The sequence below is a fragment of the Hemiscyllium ocellatum genome, chromosome 15 (genome assembly GCF_020745735.1).
Source record: "Hemiscyllium ocellatum isolate sHemOce1 chromosome 15, sHemOce1.pat.X.cur, whole genome shotgun sequence".
Classification (NCBI taxonomy): domain Eukaryota; kingdom Metazoa; phylum Chordata; class Chondrichthyes; order Orectolobiformes; family Hemiscylliidae; genus Hemiscyllium; species Hemiscyllium ocellatum.
Genome location: NC_083415.1, coordinates 25,985,261 through 25,996,079, shown reverse-complemented (window position 1 = coordinate 25,996,079; position 10,819 = coordinate 25,985,261). Strand labels below are relative to the sequence as shown.

Genomic DNA, 10,819 nt, shown 5'->3' with positions numbered 1-10,819 from the left:
CCAATTTTAATACCTATGGCATCAAAATTTACTTTAACTTCTCTCCCCCATTGTGGAAGCCCTGGCTGTTTTTATATTTTTACAAGTCACCTGCATACTCCATTTTTACCCTTTTCAAGAGCATCAGTCAATTTATGATAGCGAGGAAGAAGGGAGGAATATTCAGGAAGGAAAATTGAGTGTTAAACAGTTGAGAATGAATAGGTTCTGCAGAGGACCAACAAAACGGGAAAATAAATCCTGAAAACATCAAAATCATCAGTGAAATTGTTTATAATTATCTTTAGCCACATGTATTTCATCGAAGAATGAAAACCAATTAATACAAATTTAAAATTCATAGCACTAAAGATTCTTTAGTGAAAGCGAAATATTTATTTAAGTGCTGATAAAGCGGACTAAATCTAAATGTTATTGTTTAATTTTAGGCTTACTTGCATTTATCAGTGAAGTTCGGATAATTATGCCGAACACAAAGCAGAAGTTTCAAAGTTGTTCGCTGAAACTTTTGCTTTAGCCGCAACCTATACCAGACGCCGACTTGACACCTGCTCACTCAAGGCATTTCTGATACCTGGACCCATCACCGACGCTTCGAATCCGCGAGGTGGTGTCAACCGCCGCTGGGCGGCCGCGCGCCAGAGCGCGCATTTAAAAATGCACGATGGGCAGGCGGACAATGAAACGAGCGAGCGCCCGCTTGAAATGTTGCAGCGGGCTGGGTGCGCGTACATACATAGACACACACACACACACACAGGTGAAACCGAGGCTGGGTTTCCGGGGCGAGTGACGTCTTCTGGTAACGAAGTCTGGAGTTTGCGGGTCGTTAGGAGGGGAGGGTGTGCGAGGACGAGCTGCGGGTGGGCGGAGGAGTCGGGCACGCGCAGCCGCCAGGAACCGGCTGGAGGCCGAACAGCGGCGGCTGGAGGCGGAGGAGCCAGTGCTAGGACGGGTTCGGCGGGGGTCTTGAGATTGGTCCCCGACCTTTCGTATACCTTACTTCCCCCGCCCCCCCAAAACTCCCTCAGTACGCCCCGGGCCGATTCAAATCGCTGCCCTTGGAAGGTCGGGGTGAGCAGCTGGCACCAAAACGGACAAGAAAACGTTCTTCCGAAAATGATCAAGACTCATCACCGGACGCCGTCCAGAAGCCTGGAGACCGTGGAGGTGAAGAGCAAGGTGTGTGCGTAAAAGGAGGCGCAATGTCCGAGGAAAGCAGGAGGGAGCTTCGTGCTTTGCCAGTCAGTAGCTATTGGGGAATTAATCCCAGAGCCTCGGCCAGTGTTGGCACAGGATCTGTCAGCAAGCTGCTGAGGCCAAGGTTCAATCTGACGGCCAGACACAGGCCTGTTTCAAATGGAGATTTTAGAGCGATAATTTATATTTTTCTTATGGTAGACGGGTCGTTTTTCCGTTCTGAGTTTACTGGAGCAGGTGACAGCACAGTTCAAGGAAGTAATAAAGACATTAAGATTTTTCAGAGAATAGCCGGCGGCTGTAACAAGTTTTTTTTTGCGCAGTACATTGCGTGTTGTTTTTAATGCTTCTTGCTTTGTAAGAAACTTCGAAGAGGCTTGTAAATGCCAATAGAAAGCAATTAGCGATGTAGTTAAAAATCTGTGTTCCCAGAGGATTTGTCTGGAAGCTCGCTAAAGTGGAAAGGGAATTTTGACTATCCTAGGCAAAGTTGATAGGTAACAACCCTAAAAGTCAGCACCAGGTGCACACGTTGTTACAGTTTGTCAGATCCCTCTAATTTATACTTCAACTTCTGTCTGAATTAATGTAGTTAAACAAACTGATAAAGTACATTAAGTTGTCAGCATGAAAATTCGTGAATGAATTATTTTTTGATGGAAATATAATGTGTGCAAACAATTTGGCTATTTTATCATAATATTAGTGACCATAGCCCTAATTGTGTATACTTAACTACAGCTTCAGCTATGTCCAAAACCTTTTACATCACATAAATGGCTTGCTTGATCACAACCTCCTTAATTAGACCATATTTCCGATGTGCTTAATCTTTATCTGATGTCCAGAAGTGTGTGGACTCCCAATTAATCCTAGTCACAAACTTGAATATGTAAGAAACTCCTATTTCTTTTCAAATTGAAGGTAGTAAATATCCTAATGTTCTATTAGCTTCAAATGAAATGTGCTTCTAATTTATGAAGCAATTTGACAAATACGATTGCAGACTTTCATTTGAAACAAATCCTTGTTGTGCAAATCTTAAGAAATTGCTGTAGGTTTGATCCCATGATCTGAAGAAAAATGAAGTTTTTTTTGTATTATAACATTTGTCTGATCTAAAAATTTTAATGGTTAAATGTCAAGAGTGTTGGTTGCAGAGTAAATGAAGAAAGGAAGTATAGTGCATGACCTTGGGTTGGCCCACTTGGCTACATATCTGGAATTAAGTGTGTAATGATGACCATGAACTATTGTCATTTGTTGAGAAACCAATCTGGTTCAATAAAGTCCAGTAGGGAAGGAAATTGTTATTCTTGTCTGATGTGGCCTAGATGTAACTACAAACCCCCCTCAGCAACATGGTTGATACTTAACTGCCAACTGGCTAGTTAGTGATAAGCATAATTGCTAGTCTACCCAGTGATGCATGAATAAATTTTAAAAAAACAAAATTTTAACATGATAGCTTCTTGTATATTCCAGTAAAGTGACCTGCTTCGGGGTGTAACTTTTAGTTTTTATTTATTGGCTTCTGTTCTATTCTTAACATTCTGGATGCATTGAATTCATTGCCTTTTTTTTAAGTCTCATGGTTTTGAAATGCATGATATGCTTTTTAAACTTGAAACATCTAGGATATTGTAAAGTCTATAGGTGAACCAGAGTATTTGCCCTTTTCAAACTTTTTTATATTTGTAGAAATAAAACAAACACAATGTTATTATTGATCGAAGACTATTGTTCTGTAACGCTTGTATTCTATATTTCAATTAAATTGTAATAGTACATAATTATCATTGAACTTTACACACTGGTATAAAAATACATAGGTTAAGATTTTAAACCCCTCCCACCCATGGAAGTCTTTATACAGGACAGCACTTTATTTGTTAATCCACGATCAGCATTGACACTTGGCTCATTCTTTTTGTATGTATGAGCAGCCACTGTTTTTAGAGCGTACCTATGCAATCTAAATGCAGAAATCAGTATGACATGTAAAATGACAATTATTTTGCAAATTCTACTTGAAGTATTTTTCTTCTCTATAAACAATCTTTTTTTTTTGCCACAATATAAAGAGACATTTATATTTGAATGAAATGTCATCACAATTTGTGGATATTTTGTTCAGGTACATAGTAATTCTTTGGTTATCACCTAGCTGAAGGCAGGTCAAGATAATGACTTTTGCCTCTGTTTATCTGTAAATAATACTTCTCAAAAATGAATGGATGGATTTTTAATAAAGCTTGGAATGCAATGCGTGGCCAAGGGAGAACGGATTAGTTCTAGGTGAAGATTTGGAAACAGATCCAAATTGTTTGAAGCACCTTTTACCACGAGGAGATGGGATGAATAGTTTATTTTTGTTTGTGCCACTGAATGGTTGTGCTGCTGTTAGTCTATTCATAATTAATATACAGGTCATTCTGCTATAACGTGGTTTTGTTAACACAAATTTGCTTTAACACTTGACAAATTGGATTCAATGTTCCTAAAGCAGGAAGTTTGAGAGTGTATTGGTTATGACGTGATTCTCGCCCCACCATTAGTTTAAATAGTGCTGCTATTACACAATTTTCTTATACCACGGGATTGCATGAGAACAGAACTATCGTGTTATAGCAGAACTAATTGTATCTTAAACTAATGGACGCATTTTGAGAAAACCTGGTATGTAGATAATGTATGGTCCCAAGGAAAAGTCAGTTTATGTCTGAAGATGTGGATCTTGATCCCTTTAACATTGAGATGGATATTTTTGTTTTTGAAAAAAGCAGATTGTAGGTCATTTTATTTTAATGCATTGTGGATTGACTCATGCTATTTTGGAATTTTCCATAGCTGTCAAAATGTGAGCAAGTTCTCGGAGCAGGTTATAATAGCCTGAAGCTCCATCAGTAAGGTGGAAGCTATAAATAATTTTTTTTTCAACTTATTTAGTTCCAGAACATCAACCAGACAAGAGAAATATTCTAGGAAGTGAGATGCAGAATGACTTTGAATTAAGTGTGGTGGAGGTATGTGTTCTGAGTGCCCTCTGCAGCTCTCAAGGAAAACTAGGAATGGGAAATAAATGTTGGTCTGGCCAGTGGCACTTATCCTGTGAGTGAACATTTAAAAATTCTGTGATGTTGGAGGGGATTCTGAGGGACAGAATTTACAAGCATTTGGAAAAGCGAGGACTGATTAGGAAGAGTCAATATTGTTTTTGTTGTGTGGGAAGTCATGTCTCACTAACTTGAATAAATGTTTTGGAAAAATGACAAGAAGATTGAAGGCAGAGTTGTAGACACTGTTTATATGGACTTCAGCAAGACATTCAACAAGGTTCCACTTGGTAGACTGGTTAGCAAGGTTAGATCACATGGAATCCAGGGTGAGCTAGCCAATTGGATAAAAATTCTCTTGAGGATAAGAGACAGAGAGGGTGGTGGGGGAGGGTTGGTTCACAAACTGGAGGCCTGTGACCAGCAGTGTGCCACAAGTATTGGTACTGGGTTCACTGTTTTTCATTTTATGTAGGTGAATATGGGAGGTGTGATTTGGAGATGCTGGTGTTGGAATAGGGTGGACAAGGTCAGAAGTCAGACGACACTGGATTATGGTCCAACAGGTTTATTTGAAATCATGGTTTTTGGAGCTTTGCCCTTTTATCAGGTGAAGTCTTCATCTGACAAAGGGGCGATGCTGTGAAAGCTTGTGATTTCAAATAAACCTGATGGACTATAGAAAGTATGGTAAGTTTGCAGATGACACCAAAATTGGTAGTGTAGTGAACAGTGAAGAAAGTTACCTCCGAGTCAAACAAGGACTTTGCCAATTGACTGAGGAATGGCAAACGAACTTTAGTTTAGATAAAAGTGATGTATTCTATTTGATCAAACAAACCAGGTCAGGACTTGTATCCCTGGGATGCAAACAAAGAGACCTGGGGTAGAGGTGCATAGTTCCTTGGAAGTGGAGTCACAGATAGACAGACAGGATGGTGAAGAAGGTGTTTAGCACGCTTGCTTTCCTTGGTTAGTGCACTGAGTATAGGAGTTGGGACATCATGCTGCAGCTATAGAGGACATTGGTTAGGCTACTTTTGGAATACTGTGTTCAATTCTGGTCTCCTTGCTATAGGAAAGATGTTGTGAAACAAAGCAGTTACAAGAATGTTGCAGGGATTGGAGGGTTTGAGCTAGAGGGAGACACTGAATAGACTGGGGCTTTTTTCTCTAGAGCATCAGAGACTGAAGTTTTTAAAATCATGAGGGGTGTGGATAGGTTGAATAGCCATGGTCTTTTTGCCAGGATAGGGGAAAGTCCAAAACTGGAGAGCATATGTTTAAGGTGAGTGGGGAAAGATTTAAAAGGAGGTGAGGGGTGACTTTTTCACGCAGAAGGTGGTGCATGTATGGAATGAGCTGCCAGAGGAAGTGGTGGAGGCTGGTACAATAGCAACACTTAAGAGGCATTTGGATGGGTATATGAATATGGAAGGGTTTTAGAGAGAGATGGGCCAAATACTGGCAAATGGGACCAGATCAGTTTAGGATATTTCATTGGCATAGATGAATTGGATCAAAGGGTATGTTTCCACATACCCTTTGTGACTGTGCTGTCTTGCTTTTGTGTCCAACATACTTATCTGAAGCTAGTGGAGAGAGAAAGAAGGGTCTTTTAGTATCATGTACTGCGTTGTTTGGGTTATAGTTTTCAAACACATAGGGTAGTCACCCTATAACCTTTATCTATCTCTTCAACACCCACTCCATTCCCTAACCCCAGTTACTCACTCCTGGTTTGTGGGCCTGATGCGTGGACTCCTGGAGTGGCTGTGTGGCATCAGTTGCAGTGGTAGCTGAAATGGGACTCCTGGCTATGGGAGACATGGAGCGTGGACACTTTCGGCAGCGTCAGGTTGTTGACTATGGCTGTGTTGGTGCCTGGAGTGGGACCTCCTGGCTGCGGTTGGCCTGGAATGGAGACCTTGCTGAAGTCCTGGAGATGTGTTTAGGACTCTGGCTGAAGAACTTTATTTAGTGCTTTCTTTTTATTCTTTTGTAAAAATGGCACCAGAAGGTGGAAACAGAACATCTTTTACTCTATTCCCATAGAGGGCTGAGGTTTAGGGTGAGAGGGGTAAAATTTAAAAGGGACCTAAGGCGCAATTTTTTCATGCAGAGGGCGGCGTGTGTATGGGATGAACTGCCAGAGGAAATGGTGATAATTGGTGTAATTCCAACATTTCAATTGTTTTTGGATGGGTAAATGAGTAGGAAGGGTTTAGAAGGATATGAGCCAAGTGCTGGCAAATGGGAATAGATTAGTTTAGGATATCTGATCAGCATGGATGAGGTGGACCAAAGGGTCTGTTTCCGTGCTGTACATCTCCATGACTCCATGTGATAACAGAATGAATGAATGATTTGTAAATTGGAATTTCAAGGACTTCTTTTATTAATGCACATTGCAATTTTCTTCATTATCCTGTAAAAGCTTAGCTATAGATGTAAATACAGTAGTAGTCCCAAAGAACAATACATATATGCTTATGTGAAACATACTTAAGCGAAATCTGATTCATGATATGGTGGATAACGGGAAGAAGGACAGTGAAGCAATTCTTTTAAAAAGTTTTGCATGTTGGTATTATAAGCTGTTTGCATCATGTTGATGTGTATACTATCAATTCTACTGTTTAGAAATAGTTGTCATTATTTCTAGTTTCTTATTTTCACATCCGCTTTCTAAAATATTTTACTGATGGAGCACGAACGAAGAAACCTATGCCAGTCGTTACTTCCAAAAGTGTTGTCAAAGATAGGAAAGTAAATGTTCTTAGAGTCATAGAGATGTACAGCATGGAAACAGACCCTTCGGTCCAACCCATCCATGCCGACCAGATATCCCAACCCAATCTAGTCAATTTTTATGCATTTGAACCTAGCAGAAAATTGTTTTGCTGTTTCTGATTTTCTTTGCTTTCATTGTTATCTGGATTTCATTTGCTGTGACTTTCCACAGGCAAGATGCAAAAGAATGTTTTCATCCTCTCAGTCCACTCCAGTCCTATCTAGTTTGGATACGTTAGTGCATTCCTGTGATTACTAAAGAATGTCTACACAGTGTATGGCAGTTTAGTCCTGTTTTATTTCTTTTGACAAATTTTAATTTTAAAACATTTCATTTCTAAATACAGTTTTTTTTAAGCGCTTTTTTCATATAAGCTGCTTGATAGTAACCAAAAAACAGATTTTTGCTTCTAAAGCAATCATAAATGTTTTGATTTTAAAAATTGAAATAATACTGGTTTGACCGGTTATGCCATGTTGATTTATACGTTTACTTAAACACATGTTCCAGTAAATTCCTTGGTTGTTCTCTGGATCGCCCTCTAACTTTGAAAAGTCAATGGGAACTGACAGTGTTTTTACCAGTTTGCAGATTAAGAAATCCCTGTGGAGTCTGTTCTTTGCAGAATGACCCAAGGAATACATAATCTAAGGGATATGTGTTACTGTACATTCATTTTTAAATATTCTGTCTGAATTCCAAATATTAGCTTCCTAATGGTTCAAACGTGTACCACTTGGCTTCAGTACTTTTTCTTCCTTTTTTACTTTATTTAGTTTGGGGCTGAATTTCGGCGCTTTTCTTTGGATCGATCCAAACCTGGAAAATTTGAAGAGTTTTATGGATTATTGCAGCATGTCCACAGAATTCCAAACATTGACGTGTTAGTGGGTTATGCTGACATTCATGGGGATTTGTTGCCGATAAATAATGATGACAACTATCTGAAGGCAATTAAGACAGCAAACCCACTTCTCAGGGTATTTCTACAAAGAACAGGTAAGAACATTTTAAAAGAATGGTTAATAGCTGTAAGTTGACTCTTCAGGTGCAATGCTTGTTTTGTGTTAGCAGTAAAAGAGGGAACTACTATGACCAAAACAAATTTGAGGTCATGGACAAAGATTGATCCTCCTAGTCTGTAACAGAGTTGGCTGATTTGAATATAATAAATATTTCAATATCTTGATTTTTAAATGTTTGATGTTCAAATCTAATTAGTCTTTATTAAATTATTCTTTGTTTCTATGCAACTATAATTCTAATGCTAATACTTATTTTGTATATGCTAATCCGTTACAACATTAAATATTTTGTGTTATTTCATAAATCTGCATGGTCACATAGCAATCCAGGAGTTTCATGTGAGTGAGCATGAGTTGGATCATTTAAGTTAGCAGGCGTATGTGGCTGCACAAAACGGATAGGGGGCTCATGGACTTAAATGAGTAGGTCACACAAAAAAAACAAGAAAACACAAGAGTCTTGTGTTTTTTTTTCCTTTTCCCTTGTCGTTTTAGAAAAGAAAAAAAAATTATCTGATATTCATTTATATTCTGTGGCTTCAGTTGAACGCCAAACTAATAGCTTAATGGGTAATTGTGCGACTGCTGAAAGCACTTTTCCCTTGCTAACCCCAGATTGAAAAGAGGTGATGTTGCTTGAAGTTTTGGATGTGATTAATGAAGCACATGACATCAATACTGCAGTCAGGCCTGAAAAGAAAACTTAGCAAATAAACAGGGTAAAACATGCATAGCTGCAAGCCAGGACAAGTATGTAAACTATGATTTTGACCTAATTAACATTAATGTGGATGTTTTTCTTGGTTAATTCAATTGCTTCAGTTCTTTTGTAGGTTTAAGTATAACTGGCAACTCAGAAAATACTATATTTTGATGTTTTGAAATAAGATTAAGTGATCATAGTCCCAGAAGGCTGCTCTCTCATTGGACAGAGGTGACTGGCGATGGTTTAGCCTGAGGATCACCATGCTTCAGGCGTGCGCAAGATTCTAAAGATGGGACCTTCATGGTAATCTTAGAGAAATTTAGTCTGTGCTTGGCATCACTCTGCATCACCAAACCAGCTATCTGGCAAACTGAGCTATCAGAGCCTCTGATTTTTAAAATACTTAACTTGGTTAGTAGATATACTGTACAGAAAACCAGTTTTCAGACATTGCAACTGCAAGGCTACATATAGACTTGGAAAACATCAGCAGAAGGATGTGAAATTTGTTTCAAATTCAGTGCATTTAATTTAAACCTTTACCTTAAATTTACCAAAGAGCAAAAGGTGAAAGATTAGTGGTAATCGGTTAAGGACAGGAATAGATTCGTTTATCATTAGTAGGACAAGGTTTTCAAACATTCAGCCTAGGCTCTCTGAAAAAGAATGCCTGCCTTGACGAAGTTTTCCTCCTCTCTCTACAAGACTCTCAGGGAGTCCCTCTCCCACTGCACGGGTACAGCTGAGAACAGAAGTGAGTCAAACAGTCAGGGACAAGGTAGGACTAATAAATTAAACTGCATTTATTTCAATGCAAGGGGCCTAACAGGGAAGGCAGATGAACTCAGGGCATGGTTAGGATCATGGGGCTGGGATATCATAGCAATTACAGAAACATGGCTCAGGCTTGAGCAGGACTGGCAGCTTAATGTTCCAGGATACAAATGCTACAGGAAAGATACAAAGGGAGGCAAAAGAGGAGGGGGAGTGGCATTTTTGATAAGGAATAGCATTACAGCTATGCTGAGGTGGGGATATTCACAGAAATACATCCAGGGAAGTTATTTGGGTGGAACTAAGAAATAAGAAGGGGATGATCACCTTATTGGATTGTATTATAGATCCCCCAATAGTCAGGGAAATTGAGAAACAAACTTGTAAGGAGATCTCAGCTATCTGTAAGAATAATAGGGTGGTTATGGTAGGGGATTTTAACTTTCCAAACATCGACTAGGACTGCCATAGTGTTAAAGGTGTAGATGGAGAGGAATTTTAGTGTGTACAAGACAATTTTCTGATTCATTATGTGGATGTACCTACTAGATAAGGTGCAAAACTTGACCTACTCTTGGGAAATAAGGCAGGGCAGGTGACTGAGGTGTCAGTGGGGGAGCACTTTGGGGCCAGCGACCATAATTCTATTTGTTTTAAAATAGTGATGGAAAAGGATAGACCAGATCAATTCCCGACTCAGGCGACTGACTGTGTGGAGTTTGCACGTTCTCCCCGTGTCTGCGTGGGTTTCCTCCGGGTGCTCCGGTTTCCTCCCACAGTCCAAAGATGTGCGGGTCAGGTGAATTGGTCATGCTAAATTGCCCGTAGTGTTAGGCAAGGGGTAAATGTAGGGGTATGGGTGGGTTTCGCTTCGGCGGGTCGGTGTGGACTTGTTGGGCCGAAGGGCCTGTTTCCACACTGTAAGTCTAATCTAATCTAATCTAAAAGTTGAAATTCTAAATTGGATAAAGGCCAATTTTGACGGTATTAGGTAAGAACTTTCAAAAGATGATTGGAGGCAGATGTTCGCAGGTAAAAGGACGGCTGGAAAATGGGACGCCTTCAGAAATGAGATAATGAGAATCCAGAGAAAGTATATTCCTGTCAGGGTGAAAGGGAAGGCTGGTAACTATAGAGAATGCTAGATGACTAAAGAAATTGAAGGTTTGGTTAAGAAAAAGAAGGAAGCATATGTCAGGTATAGACAAGATAGATCGAGTGAATCCTTGGAGTATAAAGCAAGTAGGAGTATATTTAAGAGGGA

General features: G+C 39.6%; 1 protein-coding gene across 1 annotated transcript in view; it reads left to right on the top strand.

The window, feature by feature from the left end:
* The first annotated feature begins 823 nt into the window (after positions 1–823).
* LOC132822912 (partitioning defective 6 homolog beta-like) overlaps positions 824–10,819 on the top strand; it is a 91,844-nt gene continuing 81,848 nt past the window's right edge. Inside the window, exons 1-2 of the mRNA XM_060836316.1 lie at positions 824–1,182; positions 7,827–8,049. Coding sequence (XP_060692299.1) covers positions 1,120–1,182; positions 7,827–8,049 — 286 coding nt within the window. The 5' untranslated portion in view covers positions 824–1,119. The remainder of the gene's footprint in view (positions 1,183–7,826; positions 8,050–10,819) is intronic.